The sequence below is a fragment of the Penicillium hordei genome (genome assembly GCF_028827395.1).
Source record: "Penicillium hordei strain IBT 12815 chromosome Unknown utg000001l_segment0_segment0, whole genome shotgun sequence".
Classification (NCBI taxonomy): Eukaryota; Fungi; Ascomycota; class Eurotiomycetes; order Eurotiales; family Aspergillaceae; genus Penicillium; species Penicillium hordei.
Window position 1 is genome coordinate 5,651,075 of NW_026623142.1, and position 27,751 is coordinate 5,678,825.

A 27,751-nucleotide genomic window follows, 5' to 3' on the forward strand; every position below is an offset into this window, starting at 1 on the left:
TTGCAAACTGAACACATCACTTTTCTCTATCCCAATTTAACCAAATACCATGCCTGAACAGATGAGCATCAATCCACGGGATCCTTACGCTTTTGATTACCTCCTAGGGAGAGATTTGGGCGCAATCAAGGGGAATCATACCTTAAACTGTCAGTTGCCGCAGGCCCGCGAATTTAAAAACAAGGACTACAGTGGTAGCTTCTCTTACAATGCCGAAGAGCTCTTGGACCCCTCAAGCGAATTATCCCGAAGGTATCCCCAAGTCAGTCAGGTTCTTCGAGATCGTCTAGGGATAGCGTTTGCCAAACGGAATAACGAGGAATTCTCGAGGTGTAATTGCCGGGACGATTCAGGGCACCGATGCGACAGTGAAGTATTTCAAAAACACGCCTGCAGTTCTTATGACGATTTCATCCGTTTGAGTCCTGAGGGGAAGACCACGGCTAAGGCGGTATGCCTTTGTCCAGACCTTATCGAGCGAGTGCAGATATATGGATTCATAGGCGCAGGAAGTAAGACCATTCTCTCCCCTTGCTCTAATGTCCTTTGTATGGATGCATTGCTAACTGATCACAGCATTTGGTGCCACATTTATTGCTCGCGAGAAAGGCGCTGCTGATGCTTCCCTGGAAGACCTTGAACAATACGCAATCAAATCTCAAGTCCACACAACACAGTGGATGGATAGATTGTCAGGTATAGATTCTCAGATGGCGCCATTTCGTGGGCCTAGTGGGGAAACACGCTATATTCCAGAAGAAGCACTCCTTTTGATCTATCTCGACGAGAGCAAAAGGTTCCCGCGACTCAACTCGGTCTACACTCACGGTATGCTAACAGCAATTCTCATGACTCCCTGTGTTGATCCTAGCTATGAAGCCATTTCAATTATTGATGAAAGTCATTTTGATAGGATCAAGTCCAATGGGCCAATACCGCCGCGCATCCGAAAGAGATATCCCCCGTTTCCGGCTTTTGATGGCAGATATCTCATGTCCGAAGCCAAAGAACCTCAACTTGGGGAAATAGAAGGAAGTAAAGTTGCTTCCCAGCTTCTCCAAGCTATGATAGAATTAGCTGATATGAAGGTCTACCATGCTGATATCTCAGTAACAAATTATCTCATGGACCAAAACCTCAATGTCCAACTAATCGATCTTGGAATTCTCCACTTCTCACTTAATAACGCATGCACATTCGATATAGACCACTTTATCCCCTACCAAGAGTACCAGATGATGCCCGAGCGAGCTATCGAACTGGAGAAGTACGACAGTTGGAGGGATCCATCCCGCGATGATGTCGGTATCGAAAGTATTTACTTAACTGCTGATCAGCGGCAAATCTGCCTATGGAAATATTCAACGATCGTTTACGGGTTTTTGCATGGCTTCTGGCCCTGGGATGAGCCTGAACCAGTGCCGAAAGGTTTGGACTGGCATGCTATGTATAATGGCCCTTACAATGACCCGTTCTATCCAGTGGTCAAACGCAGACGCAAGAGGATGATCAACGAGGATGCAGCAATCAGTGAATCACTCTCACAGGACTGCAGAGATGTGTTACAAGCCACATTGTCTAGAGAAAAGTCCGAGCGGCCGTCGTTGGATGAGTTATCGACATTTCCTTGGTTTTCTCGCTGGTCTGCTGAAGAACTCGAGTCTGGTCGCCCTTTGAAAAGACCCTTTGTCGGGAAATTTCACGATAAAAACCGTGCAGATGGTCGGAGGGGTTTCCCATGGCCAAGTATATCACTGGACCAAAATATGTCATTCCCCATCCTCCAAAGCCGGGGTACAATTAATACTTCTGACTCCCCTAGCTCCCCTTCTAGTTCTTCTAGTTCTGCTTATTATTCTACATATTCTGGCGAATCTGGTGATAGTGGATATGAGAAGACTCCCCCTCTCCAAGAGGTATCACCTTAAGGCTTCCAATTTTATATGTCGAGGATGGTGGCTCAATACAATCAGAGTATTAGATGAACGGAATTTATAATAATTAATGATTCTGCCATATGAATATTTTCTTGTCGCCGAGCGTATAGGTACCTAGGTATAATTTGGCCCTATGCAAAACTATTTAGTTCGCGGCTGGATGCCCTTAACGTGTTGAGGGAAGTGTGAGGTGCTAAAAGGAAATAGATTGGTATGTAGGTAGCAGGAATATCTTGGAAGGGATGCTAATAATAACAGCAAGACAGGTAAACTCAATTAGAACTCAACACAGCAGGTCGCATTATCACCTCTGTCATCAATGGCATGTAAGAGAGAAAGTCGTAATCATCGCCGAAGGCTGTCCAGTCTTGCTTGGAGGTCATCATCACTCGTATTACCTCCCCCTCCAATGGCCTGCGCAACTCGAGTTTCATTCACTGGCGCTTTCTGTATGTGTTCGGGTGTGTCACCAAGCTGTAGATAGAATATGTTAGTCTGCAAGGTCCACCTTCCGATGTGTGGGGGCCAGGGGAACAAACCGCCTGGTTCAGGTCGACACCTATCTCGTCCAAAACCTCCTTCAAGATATCTTCTCCTTCCTCTTCCTCTCCTTCCATTCCTGTAGCCTCGTCGATCGCATCATCCATCATCTCTTGCCGTTGGTCCATAACGTCATTTTCTCGTTCAAATTCCATCGCGATTCGTTGCAGTGCTGGGAGATTCATCTGTCTGTTCATACTACCCAGAAGCATTGTGGCTCCTTTCATCGACTGCATCATCTGCTCATTGCTTCGGACGGTCTTGGAAGCAGCAATAGTCAGCGCATCGTAAAACTAAGAGGGGTAGCGGAGGACGGCTTGCGCGTACCTGGATGCGTAGAGAAATAGCCTGTAATTGGGTGCGCATTTGATAAAACTTCTGAATGTATCTGTTGTCGCCATCTAATTAGCCAATGCTGCTGTGGTCAGTAAACAATCAAGAGAAACCGACCTCCGTGTTCGAACAAGGTCCTTGGCCTGGATCTTGCAGGCTCCAACTTGTCCATTTTTGGCGCTCTTCTTGATGTCTTGTACCAGCTTCTTCTCTTGGTTCTCTAGCTTCACTCGCTCTCGGTCAAGCTCTCGCTGTGTTCGGTCCAAGGCACGCTGGTGTTTACGAAGACGCTCCGCGGGGGTCATGCGCTTTCCGAAAGCCCACTCGACGATCTGAGACACATCGTGTGAGTAAAGTGGCCATGTTCAAGGATTTTATATGCGCCTTACATTCATGATTGCAGGTGATAATGGTTTGTTAGTTCAAAAAGAGAGGTAAATTCAAGTATAACGTAGGAGCCTGAGTAGAAACAGTGACATCAATGGCGGTATGGTAACATTACAGGCGCATTACTATGATACCGGGTCACATGAACGCTAAACCCCTTTTGGCCCGACGTCATCTCAAACCTTCCAAGAAATCGATCATCTCATAACCAAACAACCAAAAACACAACTTCTGTTGGATGGATGTCGCCCCTACGATAAGGTCTTTCATCCGTCATGAGTCAGGAATATCACCCAGGTGAAGGCTCGTCTTCCAGAGCTGGTTCGTCCAGGTTCTCAGGCGAGGAAGAATTTCCCGAAAAGAATCCTTTTTTCCGTCCCCCGCCGACTTATATGACTGTGGGCAACGGCTCGACTTCAGATAGCGCCACGGCCTTGATGACTTCGCTAAACCAAGATTCTGGCTATGGAGGCAGCATTGCTGATACGGAGGAGGATGCGAACTCTGCTTGGCATGCAGGATTGATGGAGGATAGGCCGACTCCGGTGCATACTCCAACGCGCCCTGGAGAATGGAATCCCGCAGGTAGGTGGCTGGTGGCCATGCGATGGTGTGATACAAAGGGAAGAAAATCGAGCTAATACACTCTGGGGTACAGCTGAGCATGAGAAGCAAGTGGTTGCCAGTCACGTCTCTCAACTTCTCTAGTATGTCTCGCATCTCCGCAAACAACGCGTTCATAGAAGTCCAAGGCTTACAGTATTTTCAGCAACTCAAATCGAACTAAACTTGCTCGTGCGATCTCCCGGACTATCGACACACTTAAGGAGCTTCAGGACATGAACCGCCAATGGCCCGCCCACTATCCTTCCGTGCAGAGCACACCCTCTTCTCCTACGGACCGGCCACCACTGCATCGAACTCAGTCCGAATTGGCAGACAATGACAGCAAACCTAGCACCCCACCTCGAGCGGAGCTGAGGCGCGCAGCCACCTCGATGGGTAGCGACGAATTGGGAGAATCCAGTGCCTCGGCCCAACGCCGTATCCCGACAGAGCCTAGATTGATGACCCCGCAGATTGCGCAAGAGTTCTCTATTCTTAAATTGGATCTAAAGCTCGGTGCTCTTTCCCAGGCAGAGCTAGTGCATTCGTTGGAAAAGGCATCGGTTGCTGCCCTGTTGGATGGAAAGATCAGCCAAAGCATGAAACATCTCCTCTCGCTGCGAGACAGAATTGAAGATACATCAAGTAAGGTCCTGATTACAGGAGACTTGAATGCTGGCAAATCGACATTCTGCAATGCTCTCCTGCGCCGAAAGGTGTTGCCAGAGGACCAGCAGCCTTGCACAAGCATCTTCTGTGAGGTTCTCGATGCTCGCGAAAACTGCAGCGTTGAAGAAGTCCATGCCGTTCATAAAGATACGCCATACAACCGCAATGACGAAAGCACCTTTGATGTCTATGCTCTCAGCGAACTCGAAAACATCGTTATCGAAAACACGAAGTACATGCAGTGCAAGGTCTACGTGAAGGATGTACGGTCTATTGACGAATCACTTCTGAATAACGGCGTGGTTGATATCGCTTTAATCGATGCACCCGGCTTAAACTCGGACTCGTTGAAAACCACGGCTGTCTTTGCTCGGCAGGAGGAGATCGACGTCGTTGTGTTTGTGGTTTCTGCCGCAAATCACTTCACACTGTCTGCAAAGGAGTTCATCCTGAATGCTGCTCACGAGAAGGCATATATATTCATGGTTGTCAACGGATTTGATCAAATTCGCGACAAGCAGCGCTGCGAACGCATGATCTTGGATCAGATCGGCAAACTCAGCCCTCGCACATACAAGGAGGCCGCTGAACTAGTTCATTTCGTTTCAAGCAATGCTATACCTGTCACACCTGCTATCTCGCAGTCTGGCTCTGGCGGTGGTGACGGCGGTGGCTCTGACCCGCATGATGATGACGACGATAAGGACTCCAAGGATAAGGGCAAGGGCAAAGAACGGGAGAAACTCCAAGACTTCGAGAACCTCGAAGGAGCTTTGCGACGTTTCGTCCTTGAAAAGCGCTCCCGATCCAAGCTTGCGCCTGCCAGAACTTATCTTCTGAATCTCCTATCTGACCTTGGCTCCCTTGCCACAGTCAACCGTGACGTTGCGCAATCGGAGCTCAAGCGAGTGACCGATGAATTGGCAGAGATCGTACCGGCATTCGAGAACGGCAAGAAACAGAAGGGAGAGCTTGCAGAGGGTGTTAACAAAGCTATCGACGATTCATGCGATGATGTCTACAACCACACTCGTTCAACCTTGAATAACACAATCACGCGTGTTTCTGATGCAGACCTCGGTGTTGAATATCCTGGTCTCTTTTCGGCGTTCCAGTACGCCGAGGAACTGAAGCTGGCAATGCTGGATCAAATTGCTTCGTCTGTCACCGACTGCGAGGGCTACGCCCGGGAGAAGACAGTTCAAGGAGTTGGTTTTATCCAGAATATCGGTCTTCTACACATTGGTGAAGATAAATTCACTCCACTCAACTTCCGTGCGGATGCGATGTTCCGCCGTGGCCGTCGCCACACCTTTGGCCGACAAGTCGACACTGAAGTTGAGCTGTGGGACTTCTTCGATATTGCTGGTCTCTGGGAGCGCCAAGAAAAGATGGCGGGAACAGGCGTTGCAATGACTGCGGTCACTGTACTTGGTGGTAGGGCATTGGGCGGATTCAGTTGGGTGGATAGTGCCTTAAGTGCTGTCAAGGTTATTGGCCCGAACAACATGCGCCGGCTGTTCTTCCCTAGCATCCTCGCTGCTGGTGAGTTCTTTTCGCACATTCTCACAAATAATAACAATATACTAACTTTATTCAAGCCGTCCTGACCGCAGCTTATGTGCTCAGCTCCATCCCGACCACCCTTCCCCCACGCCTGTCGCGGAAGATCGCCGCAACTCTTTCTGAGATGGATTATGTGCACTCGAATGCCAATCGAATCTCAACTGAAGTTCGCCGCATGCTGCGCCTGCCTGCCAACAATCTCCAGACCTGTCTATCTCAGGATATTGAGGATCTCGGCAGACGCAAGCAAGAGGTCACTAAAATCAAGCAGGAGAGCGATGTTGCCACCAAGTATTTCTCCAACTTGTTCCGGGACAGCAGTGAGAACCGCCGTTCTATCGAGAATCTGGATCTTGATGCTCCCTTGCCTGGCGGAATGGCTGCGGCGATGCAAGCATAAGCCTATGTTCAGTTCACCTTTGTACAACTACTCATGATTCCTACGATGTTTCTTTTTCACTCTTTTTTTTGCCTCCTAACTTGTACAGTTTACATCTTTCTCTTACCCGTTCTCCATATTCTACTAAACTCTTCCTATGATGTTCTTTCACGTCGGCTTTCCAGTCATTTCTGCCCGGGGCGCTCGTGCCTCGCTGGCTTTCATTGTATTTCATGGCGTGATGGCGTGCACCAGAGGGAGCCTAATTACTGAAGATTCCCCCTTGAATTAAGATTGCAACTAGTTCAAACTTTCTCTCGCTAGTGACCTCAAGATCGTGGGTTTCCCTTCGTCTTTTTTTTTTTTTTTTCTTTTTCTTTTGTCCCTAAAATGTCGAGTTTCAGAATGCAGCCTCCACTCGGCTTCTCTAGACAATCCGTTACACTCCCATCGTAGACCTGAGGACATGTTATGTAGCTTGTTTGATATTGAAGCGAATAAAATTATCATTGACAACATTTACATGTCGCTCTTTCAAAACAATAGATAGACCAAAGAGGGCGCCATTCGCAATGCAATGCCATGCCTTCGCCGATAAAAAAAAAGCAAAAACCAGGACGTCCATCCCATGTGCAAAAAATCATTGATCGTCCACTTTAACAGGCTGCTTCCTCGTCCTCCGCCCAGACCCCCACCCAATATCCTCCAGCTCCCGTACTTCACCAACAAGCAAACTCGAGCTATCGGTCTTCATTGTCTTACCAGACAACTTCCCAGCATCCCTCAGGAACTCCGCCCTCATGGCAGCCGCGTCGGGATCTTCATAATCCAGCTGCGTCATCTGCGGTGCCTGATTCTCCTCATCTTCATCCTCGGTATGGGGCGGGAGTTTATCATTCAGGAAATCAAATTTTCCACCACTAAGCATGGATGACAGAGTCTGTTCGGCACGGCTGTTGCTACGGGATATGGAGTTGTCTCTAGTCGGGTGAGCGCTTTCCAAAGCACTACCGAGGCCGTCGTCGTTAAGTGTGTCAATCGAGCTAGCGCGTGAGATGGGACGCGGGCCTTCCAGCATTCGGGCTGAAGAGTGGGATGGGGCGCGGCCGAGGAGTGGCTTACGCTTTCGTCGGGGTGGATTTCCGTCATCATTGGTCGTGGTGCTCTCGGATTGCTGTCGTGACTTGGCAGCGCGGGCTTGCTGTAGGAGCCCGCTCAGAGCGGTATCCAGTGCGGATGGGCCAGTGGGTGGTGCCGAGTCGGTACTTGGCGTAGGCTGTTTGGTACTCGGTTCCTCTGGGGACGGTCTGTCGGGTATCCTGGCCGGGGTTGGAGATCGAGACTCCGGGACAGAAGGTTTTGGTGCATCGGCTTCAAAGCCATCGCCGACTATGGGTATTGTTCGACTTGCACTGATGTTCCCTAAACTTCGCTTGTCGCTCCTGCCACCATTCGTGGACTCGGTGGAGATGTTATACGGGGAATCCGGTTTCCGTTCATCAACATGCCTGTCAGATTGCTTTCGCTTGGCAGATAAAGAACCTAGTTTATCTGTGCTGCTAGCATTTTGTGGTAATTGTCGTCGGACAATGTATGGCTCAAATGGCTTCTTTTGGCCAGTTTGAATAGATATCCAGAGCCAGTCAGCAGACACTGCTGGAACCCCCCACTCGGCAGTATGTCGCAATTTGTCCACGCTGGCTGTTTTGGGATCATTGCAAATCAGAACGGATGCTTTTGGCGTTAGGAAATCACCATATGTGGCGCCCATCAACTCTACCAGTTTGCGTAGGTGTAAAAGGTCGATACGTCCAAAACCGGTGGAACAAATCCGCAATTCCGGAAAACCTAAGGTCATTAGAGCAAGTTTTAATATTGCATTTGATGGGATCTCACCTGGTATAGGGAACTTGGGAAATGGAGTGCTCGCCACATGAGACTCGGGTGGAACAAAAGCTCGAGCATCAATGCATCTTTCCAGCCACATCTCTGTCACGACCTCGCATTCAAAGGCCATTTCATCTGTTGACGGAATCGCTGACCTGGGAGTCTGATACGGCACCATGATGAACAGCCCATGTCCTGTTTTGGGAATAATAGGGCTAGAGAACTCATTCAGTGACTCTACCAACTGAGCTCCGTTATAAGTGAGATGCTCACGGAGAACTTTAGTCTATAAGATCAATTAGTTTCAAGAAAATTTGGGCAAGAGCATGAGCACAAACCTGCTTGGAAGAGAATCCATTAATGAAGAAATAAGTCATATGTAAAAATCCATTGTCTTTTGGTGGAGCAGCTGGTAGTGGAAGACGAGTCTGGCTTTCAGAAAATGTAGTCTCGCTGGCAAATGACTGATACGCCTGTATGACAGGCTTCGAGGCTTCGGGTGGTTTTTGTGCTTGTGCGTTCTTTTGGGGTCCAGTCGTCTCGTTATTATCGAATCCTGTTCCGACGATATCCCCCCATATGCTTTCGTTTTGATCTATCAGCTTGGTACTTGCAATCCTGCGTAGTTTTCGAGGTCGCGGATTTAGAGAGTTCTCTTTTGTAGTGCTGCCCCTTCGCGAAGGCTCCCTCTCTGTCGGTGAGGATCGATTCCATGCCCCGACACCTTGTTCGGCAGGTGGCACCAGCGGGTGATATTTCTGCTCGTCCAGGATCATTCCACGCTCGATGCTGTCCGTAAACCATTTTACCGAAACAACTCTGATATTCCATTGTGTCGCGAATTTGTATTTTTCACCGTCCGAGTTGCGCGCAATTAGATGTGTTACAGTTTTGGTCAGGTCTTTCCGATATTCGGCCCCGTTCTCCTCGGTTGTCTTCTGCATGTAGGCTCGAAAAGGAACTGCGGCGCATTTGTTAGCGTTGTTCCATACTCAATTGTGGAAACCCAGCCAACTCACGGTCCGAGAACCCAGTGATGCAAATTTTGAGGCCATGCAATGTTGCCAGTCTGAATTTTTTCTCCAGAGCCTGTATGTCTGTGTCCTCTCCCTGCGTCCATGAGTATCGTACGGCCTCGATCCATTCTGGGTTCATTGCCACCACATCATTCCGTTCCCTTGCAACGAATTTGTACTTTTCGCTATTTGTGTCACCCACAAGCAAGTGGGTTACGTCCGAAGTAAGATGGATACTGTGCATCGCGCCCATTTGTTCCGCCATTTGAGTCAATGGAGTCTGTGCAATGGGGATACAAGTCAGCCTCTGCTTAGAGCTTCACAAGTCACTAAACCTCTATTTGACACATACTCTCTTCTCAATTTGTACAGAGGTAAAGCAGATGACTACACCTGTCAGAGGGTAGTCTTTGTCTATAACATAACTTATTAGCAATTGTGCTCGAATTCGAAAGACGAAGCCGCTGCGCGTACTCGAGACAGCCATCCCTGCCATTCCTCATGGTCGCAGAGTCCAAGCTGCTTCAATATGAGTGTTCTTGGCAAGATACTCTCGCGGCTGGTGGTTGGTAATGTCTGGATTCTGCATTCTTGTCCCGCGTGTTTTGCGGTAATTTGTAGTCACGTGATATTGTGTCCGCTCCCATGTTATTGGATATACTTGAATGCAGTTACACAAATTGCACTTAACTACAATGATAATCTAGTCTTTTGTGTCCAGTTAAATGGTAAAATGTAATAACGCGCAGTTTAAGGTTGTTTTGGGGTCAATGTGTTGTGCATATTGAATAATTAATCCGAAGTATATATTCCAGACAACATATCATAATATGGTTTTTAGTTATCGATAAAAGCTTATTTCTCTAATTTTTTCGTATGCAATATAGTGTATCTAGTCCTAATAAACACTCATAGCATCTTTTCAAATAGGTGATAAATACAAACCTAGTGAGATAATCCCATATTCAATGTTTGGATCTAGACCTCGGTGGAGCTGTTATCCTTATCAGTATCCAATCACGTGTAGATAATCGCGTCTGCAACGCGTTGCAGAAAATCGATCTGCGTCCCTATCGGAATTGTCTGGCGCGACCTCATTGTCTTGATTTGCACTCTGCATTTTATTTTATGCATATTGCCAGATTCAGGGCGCGGGGCATACACATACTTCGATCGCTCCCTTTGACCTGCCCAAAGAGACTACCGAGTTCACTTGCGTATTCATCCTCAGCTCGACTCGCCGAAGCCCCCGAGCAAATGTTCAAGAAAGCTCTCCAAGACCACCCAGGTAGTGGCACGAAACCTCTTCACCAGACCGACTTATTGCGTGCTAATGCAACGATTCCCCCGAAGTCACAACCACAATCTGGTGGTGCCAAACGAAAAATCGAAGTGGCCGAGTCCTCGTTGGGGTCCCTTCATAACGCGGTATATTTCGATGAAAATGACTTCGATGATGATCTGGACCTCGATGAGCCACAGCCACTGATTGCGCCGAGCGTTTCTGGCTCCGCCATCTCTAAGACAGTCACATATCCAAGCTTGGATACTACATCAAGAATTGGCCAGTCTGTTTATGGCAATGAAAATCCAACAGACGTCAATTACCCTGATCTTCCATCCATATCACAAGAAGCAGCAGCTCCTCCCAGCAGCATGCAGTTACCGTGGTCATCATCGCCGCCTTCACATTTCCAACCGCCTGTGAAGAAACCTCGTACGCTTCCGTGGACCAAAGAAGAAGAGGAACCCCGTGAAGACAAGAAAAAGAGTTTTGTGACTCCCAAGCGTTCAAGACCCGCAGAACCATGGAACAAGTCCGAGAGCACCATCAAGGCGGAACAGAAAGAGTTGCGACAAGAATACAAAAAGACCCAAAAAAGCGACGGGAATTCGAAAGCAAAGGACAATTCCAAGATTGCCTCTGTTTTCTTGAGCGACGAGCAAAGAGCTGTTCTTGACGCTGTTGTCGACCGCGGAAAGAGCATGTTCTTCACTGGTTCTGCAGGAACGGGAAAATCAGTACTCATGAGGGAAATTATTGCGAAGCTGCGCAACAAATATCGCAAAGAACCTGATCGAATTGCAGTTACAGCATCAACAGGTCTTGCGGCCTGCAATATCGGGGGTGTGACTCTCCACAGCTTTGCCGGAATTGGTCTAGGCAAAGAGCCAGTGCCCGAACTAGTGAAAAAGGTAAGCTTTTCATCACTCGCCCAGGAATTGCTGATACTAACAACCCCCAGATTAAAAAAAACCAGAAAGCTCGAAATCGCTGGCTGCGTACCAAAGTCCTTGTTGTTGATGAGGTCTCCATGGTGGACGGAGATCTATTTGATAAACTCGAAGAGATTGCCCGACGAATTCGCAACAATGGTCGTCCCTTTGGAGGAATTCAGCTTGTTGTAACAGGCGACTTCTTCCAACTACCTCCCGTCCCAGATGGAAGCAACCGGGAGGCAAAATTTGCATTTGCGGCTGCTTCCTGGACAACCTGTATCCAACACACCATTCTTTTAACCAACATCTTCCGTCAACGAGATCCGGAGTTTGCTGATATGCTGAATGAAATGCGACTGGGGAAAATTACCCCTCGCACGATTGAGGCCTTCAGAAGGCTCTCTCGCCCCCTTGATGTTAAAGACCAGATCGAAGCAACAGAACTGTATGTTTTACTATATGATTATACCATACTAAAGCTGACTCTTGATAGGTTCCCAACGCGCGCTGAAGTGGAAGGTGCCAACTCTGCACGGATGGGAAGACTTTCTGGCGAGATTATGAGGTTCAACGCAGTGGATTCTGGGACTATCCAGGACCCTCAGCATCGCGAGAGACTGCTGGCAAACTGCATGGCCCCTCCCATGATTCAGTTGAAGAAGGGTGCTCAAGTGATGCTCATTAAGAACATGGAGGATTCGCTTGTCAATGGCTCTATTGGAAAAGTAGTAGCTTTCATGAGTGAAGATTACTTTGATTCCTACAAGGAAAATGACAAAAATTTTACTGACGACGCGACTGCAAGCGACGATGAGCGGGCTCATCGAGCTCGGAAAAAGCTCAAACCTATGGGGTACAAAGAGGGCCCAGCCTCAATGGCTCGCAAATGGCCGCTAGTATCCTTCCTTCAGCCTGATGGGTCAGAACGTCACTTACTGTGTCAACCGGAGACATGGAAGATTGAGCTTCCTAATGGAGAAGTGCAAGCCCAGCGTCAACAGGTTCCGTTGATATTGGCGTGGGCTCTGTCCATCCACAAGGCCCAGGGCCAGACTCTTCAACGCGTGAAGGTTGATCTGGGCCGAGTGTTTGAAAAGGGCCAGGCTTATGTTGCACTGAGTCGAGCGGTGTCACAGGAGGGTCTGCAGGTTACTCGATTCGAGCCTCGCAAGGTGATGGTGCATCCGAAAGTGGTGGAATTCTATTCCAACCTCATCACGATTTCAGAGGTTAACAAGTCCAAGTCGTCAAGTACTTTGAACCCAGATGACTTCGATGATGATGACTTTTGATTCATATATAATATTGCGAGGGTTTTTTCATTTCCCAGGTCAGAAATGACATGTATATGTATCCAAGATGTCTGATTACTTATCGATAATACATTTTTTTTATCATGAATAATACACAATTACTTCAAACTAGTCGTGGACATCCATGGATTTATCGCATGTACCTCCCCTCAACACCAGCTTCTAACCTTCCGAGGTTGGGGTGCTTATCGCTTATCGCATATCGCATATCGATAATATTAATCACGTGCCATCCTGTCCAATTGTCTCAGCTCTTTTGTCGTAACTCTGTAGGGTCATCTTAAAGTTTGACGCGCTTGCTAAGCAAATACAATTGCACGCTTGATGGTTGTTTAGCTGGACTACGAAGGCTCACAATCATCATGGCTTCCGAATTCATTGGCTACAATGTGCTGGTGACATTGAGAGAGCCACAGGGTGGAAGGCTGGTGGGCCAGGTCGCCAATGTGTTCGGGCAGCGCTTGCTCCTCCAGGATGGTGAGCTACGAATGAGTTCAATATGTAACATGTCATAATAATTAACCTTTTGATATCTAGTCACATTTCTCTGGAATGGTCAACGCCTGCCTCAATATTCTATTGATGCCTCTGCTATCATCGACCTCTCTCTTGAAACCAATACCCAGGCTCCTCCGCAGCGTCAGCAACTACCTCAACATCAACCTAACCCCCAGCTTCAACCTTATGGAACAATGCCTTTACCCTCAGCTCCCACTCAATCTACTCCAACACAGCAACAATTTACGGACCCGGCTATTCTGAGTTTTTCAAAAGCCCCTCTCATATCTAAACCGTTTGTTGAAAATGTTTCGACGGCTGTCCCCGCCAACCAAATTCCTGTGGCAGTCTCCGCCTCTTTGAGTGAGCCATTTAGCAGCCTGGAATTGAATGCAGATAGCGACAAGACTGGAATGCAAGGGACCTCCCATAAGAAATTACTCCAAAGCCCGCAGGAACTGTCACCCTCAAAGCAGACACCAAAGCGGAATCGACGTGGCAACCAAGAAAATTTACGAGAAGAGAGAGGATATGCCGCTAAACATGGCGCCGCAGCAAGCACCAACCCGAAGAGCAAGGGCTGGCGCCAGACTGCATTTGTGGAGCCAGCTGCCCCTGCATTCCAGGATTCACCTGAAGCTCTGAGCCGGTCTGGAACTAAACTTCGCAAAAAGAAGTCACGCCGTTATGCCGAGGATCCAAGTGGCTGGGCAACCGAAGATGCTACTGATATCCAAGAGCTGGGCGAATTCGACTTCGAAAGCAACCTATCCAAATTTGACAAGCGGACTGTATTTGAACAAATTCGAAACGACGACACTACCGCAGACGAGGAGCGCTTGGTGAGCTTCAACCGCAAGGTCAAGCCGGGCACTAACGGCGGAAAGAACCTACACTGGACGGAGAATGTACTCGATAGCCCACAGAACAGCGACACCGGGGATGATATTGAAGGAATTAGTGAGATAAAACTGGGTAGCGATACCCTCTCTGGACGCGAGCGGTCAAGGGTGCCCACACACGCTCAGCCTCCCCGCAAAGACAGCGCGATACAGGCCCCGCCAATGGTGCCACAGCTCAGTGCGCTTGGTCGCAGTCAGCTTCACGTCAACATTTCTCGTACAACCAGCCCTCGCCCAAGCCGATCGTCAGTGTCGCCTATGATTGCTCCTAATGTTTCTGGTGCTGGATATCTCCGGCTCACAACCACCAATCGCAGTTGTCCCACGGTGAGCCCCTTGCAGACTCTGGAGATTGAGCAAATTTCGGTCGCCGAGTTTGGATTGGCCGATGAGATTATTACAGAGAATGCAGGTCGGGGAATAGCAGAGGCCGCTGTAGCTCTTCTGTCCAACGATGCTGCTGCGCCCACTATGCTTATCCTTACTGGCAACCATCGTACTGGGGCAAGGGCTATTGCTGCTGCTCGCCATCTGCGTAATCGGGGTCACCGGGTTACAGTTTGTTTGCTCGGGCTTGAACACGAAGCTGAATTGCTGGAGAACTGCCGCAAACAACTTGATATTTTCCGTAAGGTTGGGGGACGCGTGCTCAAATGGGAAGAACTATCTGCTCGTTTGGCCACCTCAGACCTGGGCCCCGACTTGATTATTGACGCCTTGTTTGGTATGCATTTATCCTTTGACGACCTTCGGACCGATGACCAAGGCGTGGCCTTTGAAATGATTTCGTGGATGAATCGCAGCAACGTCGATGTGTTGTCTGTGGATGTTCCCTCCGGACTCAATGCTTCTACTGGTAAGTACTTACAGAAACGACTCCCAACAGGTGTAGCTAATACAGCAAACCCCATAGGCGAGGTTACTCTAGCCGAAGGTGGCCGGCTTTGCGTTAATGCCACATCTGTGGTGTGCCTCGGGGCTCCCAAGACTGGTGTGCTGAATGCTCTGCTGTCTGGTGAAAGACTGTCCTGGAATTTGGCAGTTGCCGACATCGGAATCCCTCAGATTGTCTGGAGAAAGTACGGTACCCGTCGTCGCCATGGAATTGATTTCGGGAACAAATGGGTCGTGCCATTGAAGTATCAGCCCTTGCTTTCCTAAACACAACAACCCTTTCTAATCATATGAATTACCACGATTTACATTGTCATAAGGCGTTTTCAATTTGCGTGATGATTCAGACGGAGCTGGTAGCTCCGTCCACAGCGTTTGTTTTAAAAATGATGCATGGGCTTCCAGGATTTCCAGCGGGAAGGATAGCACTTGTACATGTATGATTATCCACTGACTTTCTTCTGACCTCAGGATCAGGACAATATGGCCCAAAAGATCAAAATGTCAGAGTCAGATAACAAAAATGGAATTTTAGACTCATATCTCTTTTGTAGAACTTAGTGATGCGCACTCGAGTAGGTCATATGAACTTACCGCCTTTTTCTCCGCCTGATGATTGCTCTACGTAGTTTTCTGCGTGGCAATATTATTAGTCCACCCATACTCTAATCTCGAAACGGTAAGTGTCCTGCCGTCATTTGATCTCCGCGAAAGTTGCTGGAAACAGCTTGATCTTAAATTATGGGAAAAGGTATGTCTTGCGCGAGACTGTTTTTTGGACAGATTCAGACTAACGTTATTGACCATAGGAACCGATAAACTTTACGTATGCGACATCTTCATTTTCTACATTTCAATACTCTCCTATTGCATCTTGAATCCCCGCTGATAATCGTATTTTCTCTAGATTACACACTCCGAGTGGGCATCCGAAGATGCTTTCTCGGCCAGTGCTGGCGCTGGAGTTTCCAAGGCCAAGAAGGGTGGCCCCCACGCCGCGTTCAAGCGCTTGCCATTCAATTTCTGCTCCCTCTCCCTCCAACCATTTTCACACCCGGTTTGCACGCCTACAGGAACACTCTTCGACCTCACGAATATTTTGCCATGGATCAAGAAGCATGGGACCAATCCCGTCGACGGAGCCCCGTTGAAGAGCTCGGATTTGATTAAGTTGACTATCGCAAAGAATGAGGATGGCGACTACGTCGACCCGGTGACCTACAAGATCCTGACAGATAATACACATATTGTCGCATTACGGAATACAGGGAATGTCTTTTCCTGGGATACGGTGGAGCGACTCAACATCAAGGGAAAATTGTGGCGCGACTTGGTCACGGATGAGGAATTCAGCCGAAAGGATATTATCACCTTACAGGACCCGCAGAATATCGAATCGCGCAACCTCAGCTCGTTCAACTACATTAAGGAGGGGGAGACGGGGATTTTGGAGGGCCAACAGACCTCTGGCAGCGTCAACACCAGTGCACTTGGCAGCTCAGCGAAGATCCTGAAAGCGAAAGAGGCAATTGCAAAGGCACGGTCAGAACGCGCCCAGCAGGCTAGTTCTGCTGCGGCCGGCTCGAAAGCAGTTTCGAAGACTGGAGCTGCGAATGTGGCGTCTAAGGCACAACCGGGAAAACCAACCCCCTACAACGCTGCGCGATTCACTACGGGCAAGGCGGCTGCCTCATTCACTAGCACAGGTCTGACACCACACACGTCTGCCGAGCTAGCGGTACTATCGGAGGAGGAATACATGCTCAAGCGGGGTCGCGTGAAGGCCAAGGCTTACGCGCGCATTGTGACCACCGCCGGACATCTTAATCTGGAGTTGTATCCCGAGCATGCGCCTAAAGCCGTGTGGAATTTCCTTCAGTTGGCCAAGAAGGGCTATTACACAGATGTGCCATTTCACCGTAATATCAAGGGCTTCATGCTTCAGGGTGGTGATCCAACTGGTACTGGACGAGGCGGCGAGAGTATCTGGGGCAAATACTTTGCAGATGAGTTCGAGGGGCCTTTGAAACACGATGGCCGAGGCACGCTGAGCATGGCTAACAAGGGCAAAAACACCAATAGTAGCCAATTGTAAGTGACCACTTGCGATTCTCCTAGCTCACTGAGCGCTAACATACGATCTCAGCTTCCTTGCCTATCGAGCCCTGCCTCATCTTAACCTCAAGCACACTGTCTTTGGCCGTCTCATCGACGACCCAACTCCTTCATCCACTACTTTGAATAAGCTAGAGATCCACCCGGTGGAATCAAACACGAACCGTCCTACCCCCGATATTCGCATCAAGGAAATCACGGTCTTTGTAGATCCGTTCGAGGATTTCCTAGCCCAGAAGCGCGCGGAGGAAGCGCGGGCCACAGGTGCTACAGGTCCTTCTGCAGAAGAGACAGATGAGACTGCTCGCCGTGCGGAAGATGACCGTGTCACTTGGACTGGAAAGCGAGTCCGCGGTGCTGAGGCGAACTCAAATGCCGACGGTTCCTCAGGCGTTGGTAAATATTTGAAGGCAGCACTGGCTGACCAGGATGGTCAGGAAGAAGATGATATTGTGGAGTTCCTAGATGAGGACGTTGCACCTGAGCCCGCTCGTAAAAAGGCCAAGGGACCTGGAGGCTTTGGAAACTTTAGCTCGTGGTAATAGATCTAATTTCCAATTCCTTTTCCCCCCTCCTTCGACTTGTATTATAATATGAATATGCTTGATCACATTCTGCAAATTTGGATTACACAAATAGATTCCTCTCATAGGTGTTGGCTGTTAGGCTGCGCTCAATGGCACATGGTAGTGGAATAATATCACTGTTTGGGTCGGCCATCCATACGACGTACGATACCAAATGTGCTGTTAAAGATGGATGTCAACAAATTTTTCGTCTAAATAGGCCTCGAAATTTCCGCCAAAAATCACAAACCCTCGTGAGGGAGCATATACGCCTCATAGTTCGTCTCACATCACTCTCGTTAAGTTCACCTTGAATTCAAATTCTCGAACTATCATTTTAGTTCAAGTTGTGGTTTTACAATTTCTACTTCTCACCGAAATCAAACAGCTAAACTCATAAGAAGAATTCCGTACCCAATTAATGCATTATGCCATATATATTAGTAGATATTGACAATCATGACCTATAAAATAGTCTATATGCAAGAGCCACAATGTACAGTCCAATGAGACCGACCTGGGCATATAAGGAGTCAATAAAGTGGCATACATGGAAGATTTAGACGCAAACAATGCGAAGGAAGTAGTGAACAGAAAGAGGAGGGGATTCATAAATTGAGCAGTCGTAGCCACAGTGTGACATGATGATCTGCTGTGAAGAAGAGAAAGGCAAGACGGACTCTGATTGGTTCTTATGACACGAATGCTATATAATGGATCTTGGAGGGGAGAAGGGGACATTTCAGCGAGGGGGAGAGAAAAAAAGCAAGAGGAGAAGGGAGGCTAAGTCTCTGGGGCTGCATACCATCAGAGGCCAGGGCGCCGAAAACTTGGGCGTTGACAGGGTAGGGTTAGACGTAGAATCTGATAGGTCCACGAGTTACCAAGAAAGACGGTGATCTGCAGAAAACGGTTGGACTTGAGGCATGAAAGCATATTTCTAGAACATATTCCTATAGTGCAAGACTTGTAAGGTTTGATATTTTAAGGTTAAAGTTCCTAGTAGTCGATTCCAAGGGCGATTTCTCTACTCCACATATACACAAGTACCTACAACATACATTTTAACTAACTACATAACTATGTAGGTACAGGTAGGAACTATTTATGATGTATCACGTCCACTGATTGGTTTTCCCTTTCAAGTTTATTGCTAACCCCTGTGCTTTTCGATAGCCTTTATTTTGAATCTTCCTCTATCCTCTCCAAGGGCATCTATGCTAGGTCTCCCACAGCCTGGTGCCACCATGTTTCCCGAAGAAAAAGTTCGCAATGAGGCCCCCACAATACGTTACATTCTTGACCAGAGTTCAATCCCAGTTCCTTTTGTCTTTCATTGGGGTACTTGGAAGGACGGCTCTTTGGACCCGGAGTTGGTTCCTTTATAAACATGGAATACATGGATCATCACACCAACATGTACGATGTTCTGAACATGCCAGGTCGCCCACAGGAATACCGTGGAATTCTTGATCCGGATTTTGATGAGGATGGGCTGGAGCGGCTATACGGAGAGCTAGCACATATCCTATTTCAACTTTCTCGGCCCTCCCTTTTCCATATAGGGTCACTTAGCTAGGCTGATGATTTCACTTGGGAAGTCGCACACCGACCTCTTTCGACGCTTATGAATAAACTTATTCGATTAGGGTTGCTGCCTCAAGCGTGTTTGCTAAGCATGAACACTACATTCGATACAGCATCATCATACTTTGAGTGCCTAGCGGAGCTGCATATTATACATCTTATGAACCAAAGAAATTACGCCGTTGACTCAGCTGGTGACTGTCGACAAAAGCTCGTCGTTGGATGCGTTTTCCGAAAACTTGCCCGAGTAAAAAAGACTTACAGAACGATGGGCATCTTTGGAAATGGCTCCTTTAAACTCTGGTGTGACGATTTACGGTCAGGTAATGTCCCTCTCAACAAGGACTCGAAAATTGCTGCAGTCGTGGACTGGGAACATACGCTGCCCCCGTTGAATTCCCCTATGCACCACCTTGGTGGCTTCTTATTGAAAAGCCCGAATGCTAGCCCACGGAAGATAGCCTTGAGGACTGGTGTACGGAGTTTTGAGTTTCGACTCGAGACATTCCTAAAGGCTATGATCATTCGCGAGGATGAAGCGATTAGCAAGGGTCAACTGAACAGCAACCAGAGACTTTCTGGCCCAATGCGAGAGAGCCGGAAGAGCGGAGATTTCTGGATTGCGTATGCTGCGAGGAACAATTTCGCGTTCGATGCGATATACTGGCAAAAGATCGATAGGCGATTTTTCGGATCAACTACGTACCCCGACCCTGCCCATGCATGAAAGGAGAAACTTGAGCATTTGAATGCCAAAGAGAAATGTGACATATAACAGCTTGTTTCCCAGCAACTGGAAGACATGGAGAGCAGAGTTTTGGCATGGGATCCGGACGAATATACAGGTGATATAGCTATCGCCAATAAGGCAAGAGAGGGGACCGAGGTTGAAAGTGAGAAAACCGTTGATAATGAGATTGATAAAGCAGGTATATCAACGGGGTTTACCAGGTTAGCTGTTTAATGCATGAATATATGTCGTACATGGCATACAACATGAAAGTGGCCACCTGGGAAGATAAGCAGAATCAAGATCCATCATAGCGTCATCGACCAAATGCGGAGAGTCAAGAGAATATGTATTGAGACAGTTCCCAACTGGAATCATATACCCTCCAATAACCTATGAAACATATAAAATCTATGAAATGAAATAAGATAAGATATATGCAATACCCCATATCTCAGATCTAAGATTTCCACCCCGACAGTCTTGGCTCTCTCCGCCCAGTGCCGCGTGAGCCGTCAACGGAAGTAATTTGGGTGATTTTGCTCTTTTACCTTTCTTCCGCCTTTCATCTTTCACCTTTCACAATCCCATTCTATCAGTCTTTACTAGTAAGTGTGTTCCTTTGATTGATCTCATCTGATACCGATTTCCCTATCCGATGGCTGGTTGAGAAGTGTTCAGACCATCCGATCGCGCTATACATGAACCAATGGTGCAAATGTGCATTGTACCTGTTCGGGGAATTGATGAGTTTTATATATTTGAATTGCTTTGATTGGTCTTTCTTTCTTGTCTTATTTTGTGTTTCATGTTTCATGTCTTGGGAGAGAGATCGCTTCCCCTCGTGATCCTACTATGCGCCCCCCCATTGCTGTGCCGCTCACTGCCTAAACCATCTTCCTCTTGTACTTCACTCTTCCTTATCTCTCATTTCAGGCACCTTTTCGCCTCCAAGAAATACTTATCGCTGATTCTTTCAGCACTTACAGCTTAATTCCTCCCACTTCCGCCTCAACCGACCGAACCTCTACGTCAGCCTCACAGCACCCCCTCCGTGTTCGCCCCGCCCATCACTAAACCACCACCCCCGATACACCAATTCCTCTTGAAGGGATACAATCAAGCTGGCAGGAAATAAGCGCCGCAGTTTTTCTTCGCAGGGTGGGTTACTGAGCAGGATGTTCAGTGGCTCCTCAAGCCCACCTAAAGACAGAGTAGACTCACTCCCAGAGGCTGGCCTCGACCCCAACTCCTTAACCCTCCAAACCGACACAATCGGCACCAGTCCACGTGAGAAGAGGTTCTCTCCGCCTAGCGCTGGATTTTTCAACCGCCGACAAAGTGAAGAACAGGGTACCGCTGGTGAGAAGAAGCGCAGGAGTAGTACCGTCACCAAAGCGGCCAACTTCTTTAGTAACGCCAAAAGCTCCCTGAGCTTGAACGGCCGGGACAGTTCTGCGATCAGCACCAGTCCCTCAATCGCGGAAAGCCCACTGCACAAGCTTGGAAAGATGGACCCAGCTCTCAGCGTCCCTCAAGGGTCGTTCAATAACTCCGCCGGTGAATCCGCACCGACTACTCGGTCGACCTTCCGCGTTGGTGTCACCGAAGACCGGAATCGCAAATGTCGTCGGACAATGGAAGATACACATGCCTATCTCTACAATTTCTTGGGCACCCCTTCCCCAACTGCACTAGAAATAAATGGTGCTAGTTCCCCCAAGGGCAGCCCGTCGCAGTCATCAGAGGATTCATCTGCCGTTGTAGAAACAGACAATGGCTATTTTGCAATTTTCGATGGGCATGCTGGCACTTTCGCTGCAGAGTGGTGTGGAAAGAAGTTGCATTTGATTCTCGAGGAGGTCATGCGCAAAAGCCCAACTACTCCCGTCCCGGAACTGCTCGATCAGACTTTCACCAGTGTGGACCAACAGTTGGAGAAATTGCCCGTCAAAAACTCTGGGTGTACAGCCGTCACTGCCGTGCTTCGGTGGGAAGATCGTGTACCCAACTCACAGTCGGCCACCGGTTCATCTGCCCTTGGCCCCGCGGCTGTTGCGGCGACGAAAGCGGACACGAATTCAGAGAATATCGAAACCCCGACTCAAGCAACCGCGGGCGCCTCTGGTGTCCTGCCAAAATTGCAGGATCAGGCTATTCGGCAACGGGTTTTGTACACAGCCAATGTTGGTGATGCACGCATTGTATTATGTCGCAATGGGAAAGCACTTCGTTTATCCTATGACCATAAGGGTAGTGATGAAAATGAAGGGAGAAGAGTTGCCAACGCTGGCGGGCTAATCCTGAACAACCGCGTGAATGGAGTTCTAGCCGTCACCCGTGCCTTGGGTGATGCATACTTGAAAGACCTTGTGACGGGGCATCCCTACACAACAGAGACAGTTATCCAGCCAGATGCTGATGAGTTTATCATCCTGGCCTGCGATGGTGTAAGTTGAGATCCATTCAATGTTGATGATACAAGAAAGCTAATCATACTTCAACAGCTGTGGGACGTCTGCAGTGATCAGGAATCCGTCGATCTAATCCGGAACGTTCAAGATGCCCAACATGCCTCCAAGATTCTTGTTGACCATGCACTTGCACGGTTCAGCACTGACAACTTGTCTTGCATGGTAATTCGTCTCGACTCCAACCGTGTGAAGGACCTTATCAACAACAATACGGAACTGATAGGAGTGGACGGGGATCCGCATACAAAGGTGGCCGGGGGTATGAGTGAGGCCGATAAGATTGTCGAGAAAGCACAGAAGAGCATCGCCTCTTCCGGTCTTGCAGATAATCCGGCAGCGGCAGAGAAGGCCAATGAAGAGACTCTTCAGAGAATGGCCAGCAACAATAACAAACAAGAACCTGGACCTGAGATGTCAATTAAAGAGAGTAGCGACCTTCCCTCTGTGGACATTCTGAGTCCGAATAGCAGCCCGGATAACCCGTCGGGCTCGACTCAGTGATTTTACGACATGTTATGAAGCCGAATCACCATTCTGAAGCTTTGAAAAATGAATTGATAGAACGTGTCCATTTCTTTCTTTTCGTCTACTGTCTGGTGCTTTTGGGAGCAATGTACACGGCCCGGAATATCTTCTGGAGTTTCCCTTCCTGTCGCTTACTTATTACATTGCACATTGGCGTCAATGGTGCACACTGGTTGCCCGTTGGCCTCATTTTTCAACCTTTTGTTTATTACGATATCAGACTTGGTGGTCTTGATGTCTTTTGTTAGCATAAGTCTTTCTATTATTAGGATATTTGTCCTGAATTTGGCCTCCATGAGAGAATTGGCCCTTTTGTTGTTTTCCATCCAATTATCGTTCAAATGTTTGAACCGAAGACATGGTATATATCCATCTGTTGTATCCGCTGCTGGTGTAGGGTGATTATGATCAGGGATGATGCGATGGACATGGTTTACTGCCTTAGAATAAAACAGTTGCTTTTTGTTTGCTATGAACTAAATGAAGATCTTGGCTGAGAACACTGTAGTTAGACGCCGAAGCATTCAATGTTTCCTATCCTCCTTTATAACGTTCATCTAGAAGACGGAGATGACACCAAGAAAGCGTGTAAACAGGACCCTAGAAAAGATGTCAAAGGAAGAGACCACTTAAGAGGTGGCCATACCCCCTTGTGATTTGATATATCTAAAAGTACAATTTATGAATGCTAGGATAAGCTAGACAGAAAGACAAGAGAGAAAATACAAAAAGCACCAACCATCAGCCCAAAGCCAGAGGGAAGTGGATATCAACACACACGAAACGTCCCGTCTTGCTTTAGAATGAGCGACGGGCAGAAGAGCAGAATCTCAACGACACCAAATGTCTACGCCTGCTCAAACGAACCATCGGCGATGATGTCCTCGCTAGGAACCGGAAGATCCTCCTGTCCAATCAAGTGGTTTCGAGTCCAACGCAGCTGACCGTGCTCAATGTAATCGGGCCAGTTCTTTGCGAACTGCGCATCGTATGTATCCTGCCACAAGATCTTGACAGTCTGCTCCTGTGGAGCATTGTGATCCGTGCTAATCTCAACCTGCAGCTGCTCCTCGAGCGAGGCAACCTTGCCCGCACGTTCCTTAGCCTGCTCAGCCTCCTGCAGGAGAGCCGCACGCCTGCGCCTACGGGCCTTGAGAGTCTTGTATCCAGACTTGGAGCTTTCTGGCACACCCTCCACGATATGGTCTCTGTGCTTCTGCAGGACGAAAGCAATATCGGCAATCGCGGTGGCCTTCTGGTTCATGAGGGCGTAAGCACGCTCCTTCTTCATCATGATCTGGCCCAGTCTTCCCATGTTTTCCTTGTCCCATTGCTTCTGGTCCCGTAGGTCTACCGGCCGCTTCGAATCGAGATATTCTTTTGTCACGGTGATCATTTCCTTGGGCGGGGAGAGCTGGCGCAGCAGCGCGAATTGCCGCAGGTGGTTATAGACGTTCAGTCCGACTTGCGCCTCGTTGAAGTGCACGGAAAAGTATGGCACCCACATATCCTTGCGGACTGTGGCAGGAATGGTCTTCTTGCCGTGATTGACACATTGCTTGAGGAGGTTGGTTTTCTAAAGGTCCGACGGGTTAGAAAATTGCGATATGACGGGCTTGAATAATACGGCAGGACGGGGGGTTTTGGCTAGAGACCGGAACTTTCAAAGCCCTTGCCGCTAGAGAAGAAGAAACTCACATCCAGATAGCGAGTCAGTGAGTACACGACTTGTTTCGTGCGGATGTTGTTGTACACGAAGATGTTCTTGCCGTGGGTGATGGAGTTCAAGGCCTTCTGTAACCGTCGACCTTCCTTGTCCTGCTGCTCTTTGAACGCATTTGAGCCCGGTACCCGGAGCTTCCCTTGAATTGGTGTTTTCGGATCAATCGGTGGCCGGCGGATGAATTTCGTGGCCGCAAGTGCTGTTGAATCCAGCACTTTCTGGAAAGACTTGGTGTTGGAGGCCATTTCGGCCGGACCGGAGGCTGCGTACAGTCGATCTGAGAAGAATTGAGGTAGTAAGAAGTGCAGGTTTATTGCATTGGTGGGAGGCGCCAGACGGTGTTGATCAAGAGAGACGGGAGGTCGATTTTTTGACGGGGAACGCTGAGGTCTTGGCGTTTGCTCTCCGCATCATCTCTTATCAGCTCACTACTCTCTTTCTCTTGCTAATTCAATTGCTTTCAACTGCGCTTTGCCTATTTTCTGATTTCTTTAATATGAGCGATCTGAACTATTTGCGATATACTACTTAACCACCGCGCTCCCCCGCAGCGTTGGCGTTATGGATAAGGACACGGAGCATGATATAGGTTCCCGCAGAGAGAGGCCATGGCTCTATGCATGGGTATGTATAAAACATGAAAGAAAATGTAAGAGGACTTGATGGTGCTAGATGCTGACAAGCCACTAGAACCGTAGGCTCCGGCATCTCCAGGGAATTTCTATACGCAACTTGGTTGTCACGCCTCCCCCGACTCGAGCTCGCACCAAGACTATTGATGACGACGATATCCCGAATACCTTAAAGACACCCTCGAAGATCCTATCGCAGAGCGACAATCACACCTTGCACCCCTCGCGGTCCTTCACTGATCTCAAGTCGCATTCAAGTCAACATGACAATACAAAGGAGCCCGCGATGCGTTCATCGCGTCGCAGAAGCACCCTGTTCTGGAACGATCCAAATCCTCGAACTCGGCAGGTCAAACTAGGGGATATCACCAACAGTCGCATGGCGGATACATTCTTCTCACTTCATTGCGAGGGTCTTAACGAGCCGGTCTATATTAGTGAAACTGTCGACCGTGCAAACAATCCGAACTTCCGATCTTTCGACTTGAATCTATGTGGTCCATATGTCTCTCGAATGGACGCGTTGACTCTAAGGCTCTGGACAAAGACTGGTGACATGTCTGAGTTTATTCTACTAGTGGAACTACATCTGAATTTGCGATCACTGCAATTCTTGGGGAAAACATTGGAGAGCTTCCACCAACCACTTCCAGCGAACTCGATCCTTTTTCATTTCCCAGATGGTGTGTATTCCAACCTCACTGACCTTCCGCCGGTCGAGACATCGCTCCAAGCTGCAGGACAGAAGGCTACTGCAGACGGTGCCGCATTGCCCTCCTCATCCTATGACGCGTTGATGAAGTTGGCCAATTTGGACGAATGTGTACAGGATGCACTGGCGACCAGGGAAAAACTGGAAGCTCAGATTAGCTCAATCCTGCAGCAGAACGAGCGCTCACTGAGTGTAGCGAGTGATGCAGCTGCGGCGCAGGAAAAGCTGGCTCTTACCAAGCAGTATGTCGCCATGGAGCGCAAACGAGTCCGCACCGCAGCCAGACGCAAAGAGGAGCTCATTGCTAGTATCAAGGCCCGGAAAGAAGCGATGGAACAAGGCCGCAATGCTCAGGAAAAGACACGCAGTCATCTTCCCGAGGCTCAGGAGAGGTTGGTTTCCAGCGAGCAGTTGCTTGAGCAAAACGAGGAGGACACCAAGGGCCAGCTCCGACGTATTGCTGAAGACCTTCTCACGATCTACCCTATTGAACCCATCCCCGATAAACCCCTGGTCTTCACCATCGCCGGACTGGCCCTCCCAAACTCAACCTTCGAGGATATCGACCGCGAGGTAGTTGCAGCAGCATTGGGACACACAGCTCACTTGGTATATCTGCTCTCGTTCTATCTGTCGGTGCATCTCCCATACTCGATCAACGCGAATGGGTCAACTTCGTTCATACAGGACCCTATCTCTGCATCACTTCCACAACGAACCTACCCCCTATATCCGGTGAGTGTGCAGTACCGATTCGAGTACGCGGTCTTCCTCCTCAACAAAGACATTGAATACATCCTCATTAAACAAGGATTGCGCGTCTTGGATATCCGCCACACTCTTCCCAATCTCAAGTATCTCCTTTACGTTCTTACCTCCGGCGACTCAGTGATCCCCGCCCGTAAAGCTGGTGGTGTCCGAGCTCTTGTTGCTGAGCGGTCGACTCCTAATCTGTCACGTCGTGGTAGTGTGGAAAGTGGTGCATCGGGTGAGCTGGTGCAGCCACGCAAAGCTTGGGAGTCAATGTCCCGGATGAACGTCAGCCTCGCCTCTCAGAAGGTGAAATAGTCCCTGCCGACGAATAATTTTCTCCCTGATACAGATGATTTGCAGAGGTTGAATATGCTGTTTTAAGTGGCCATTGGTACCAATTTTGGACTGTGGTATTCCCCTTTTTCTTTGGCTTTAAGAAACATCGTACATTTACATCGTGAGCATCGGAGTTGAGTTTTCACATTTCTTTGTACTTCGAATATAATTTATGTTGTAAAGTAATGAAATGTGTATGTGTATGTAGTTAGTAGTCAAAGATATATGTATCCCCTTGATTCCGTGGTTTACCCCGCAGAGGTTCTCATTATACAATGAAAACTACCTGGTCCAGTGACTGGCCACTGGAAGCAAACTCTGACTTCAATTGATATTTTGAAGGGATCTGGGATCTCTGACAATTACAAGTGCAATCCCATCTATATTGTCTGTATTGTCTGTATTCTATTGTCTTTCGCAGTGCTTTTGTCCGAGCTGTCGGAGTAAGGCC

At 48.4% G+C, this 27,751-nt stretch overlaps 11 protein-coding genes across 11 annotated transcripts; 8 read left to right on the forward strand and 3 right to left on the reverse strand.

The window, feature by feature from the left end:
• Positions 1–49: 49 nt before the first annotated feature.
• On the forward strand, positions 50–1,928 carry N7537_002150 (Protein kinase domain-containing protein; the record flags this gene model as incomplete). The annotated part of the gene is made up of 2 exons (XM_056893208.1): positions 50–512; positions 577–1,928. 2 exons carry the CDS (start codon positions 50–52, stop codon positions 1,926–1,928), a joined length of 1,815 nt encoding a protein of 604 aa, XP_056758203.1.
• A 231-nt stretch (positions 1,929–2,159) lies between these two features.
• Positions 2,160–3,243, reverse strand: N7537_002151 (ESCRT-III subunit protein DID4). Its single transcript, XM_056893209.1, has 5 exons — positions 3,200–3,243; positions 2,928–3,142; positions 2,805–2,865; positions 2,477–2,737; positions 2,160–2,411 (listed from the first exon to the last, which is right to left on the reverse strand). The coding sequence occupies exons 1-5, from the start codon at positions 3,203–3,205 to the stop codon at positions 2,283–2,285; spliced, it is 672 nt and encodes a 223-aa protein (XP_056758204.1). The 5' UTR covers positions 3,206–3,243; the 3' UTR covers positions 2,160–2,282.
• Positions 3,244–3,472: 229 nt separating this feature from the next.
• Positions 3,473–6,438, forward strand: N7537_002152 (mitofusin; the record flags this gene model as incomplete). The annotated part of the gene is made up of 4 exons (XM_056893210.1): positions 3,473–3,782; positions 3,856–3,904; positions 3,967–6,017; positions 6,074–6,438. The coding sequence occupies 4 exons, from the start codon at positions 3,473–3,475 to the stop codon at positions 6,436–6,438; spliced, it is 2,775 nt and encodes a 924-aa protein (XP_056758205.1).
• A 619-nt stretch (positions 6,439–7,057) lies between these two features.
• Positions 7,058–9,816, reverse strand: N7537_002153 (uncharacterized protein; the record flags this gene model as incomplete). The annotated part of the gene is made up of 5 exons (XM_056893211.1): positions 7,058–8,590; positions 8,643–9,265; positions 9,324–9,600; positions 9,673–9,734; positions 9,795–9,816. The coding sequence occupies 5 exons, from the start codon at positions 9,814–9,816 to the stop codon at positions 7,058–7,060; spliced, it is 2,517 nt and encodes an 838-aa protein (XP_056758206.1).
• Positions 9,817–10,577: 761 nt separating this feature from the next.
• N7537_002154 (DEAD/DEAH box helicase) lies at positions 10,578–12,832 on the forward strand (the record flags this gene model as incomplete). Its single annotated transcript, XM_056893212.1, has 3 exons — positions 10,578–11,516; positions 11,567–11,985; positions 12,034–12,832. 3 exons carry the CDS (start codon positions 10,578–10,580, stop codon positions 12,830–12,832), a joined length of 2,157 nt encoding a protein of 718 aa, XP_056758207.1.
• Positions 12,833–13,215: 383 nt separating this feature from the next.
• N7537_002155 (mRNA decapping enhancer EDC3) lies at positions 13,216–15,414 on the forward strand (the record flags this gene model as incomplete). Its single annotated transcript, XM_056893213.1, has 3 exons — positions 13,216–13,330; positions 13,391–15,109; positions 15,167–15,414. 3 exons carry the CDS (start codon positions 13,216–13,218, stop codon positions 15,412–15,414), a joined length of 2,082 nt encoding a protein of 693 aa, XP_056758208.1.
• A 474-nt stretch (positions 15,415–15,888) lies between these two features.
• Positions 15,889–17,804, forward strand: N7537_002156 (PPIL2 family peptidylprolyl isomerase; the record flags this gene model as incomplete). The annotated part of the gene is made up of 4 exons (XM_056893214.1): positions 15,889–15,898; positions 15,957–15,973; positions 16,055–17,238; positions 17,294–17,804. 4 exons carry the CDS (start codon positions 15,889–15,891, stop codon positions 17,802–17,804), a joined length of 1,722 nt encoding a protein of 573 aa, XP_056758209.1.
• A 1,879-nt stretch (positions 17,805–19,683) lies between these two features.
• N7537_002157 (uncharacterized protein) lies at positions 19,684–20,142 on the forward strand (the record flags this gene model as incomplete). The annotated part of the gene is made up of 1 exon (XM_056893215.1): positions 19,684–20,142. One exon carries the CDS (start codon positions 19,684–19,686, stop codon positions 20,140–20,142), a length of 459 nt encoding a protein of 152 aa, XP_056758210.1.
• Positions 20,143–21,323: 1,181 nt separating this feature from the next.
• On the forward strand, positions 21,324–23,120 carry ptcG (type 2C protein phosphatase PTC1; the record flags this gene model as incomplete). Its single annotated transcript, XM_056893216.1, has 2 exons — positions 21,324–22,595; positions 22,653–23,120. The coding sequence occupies 2 exons, from the start codon at positions 21,324–21,326 to the stop codon at positions 23,118–23,120; spliced, it is 1,740 nt and encodes a 579-aa protein (XP_056758211.1).
• Positions 23,121–23,991: 871 nt separating this feature from the next.
• Positions 23,992–25,178, reverse strand: N7537_002159 (mitochondrial 54S ribosomal protein mL67; the record flags this gene model as incomplete). Its single annotated transcript, XM_056893217.1, has 2 exons — positions 23,992–24,720; positions 24,843–25,178. Coding segments are annotated over 2 exons (1,065 nt in total), but the record flags the coding sequence as incomplete, so codon positions are not given.
• Positions 25,179–25,428: 250 nt separating this feature from the next.
• On the forward strand, positions 25,429–27,279 carry N7537_002160 (putative UV radiation resistance protein (UVRAG); the record flags this gene model as incomplete). The annotated part of the gene is made up of 2 exons (XM_056893218.1): positions 25,429–25,491; positions 25,558–27,279. 2 exons carry the CDS (start codon positions 25,429–25,431, stop codon positions 27,277–27,279), a joined length of 1,785 nt encoding a protein of 594 aa, XP_056758213.1.
• Between the last annotated feature and the right edge of the window lie 472 nt (positions 27,280–27,751).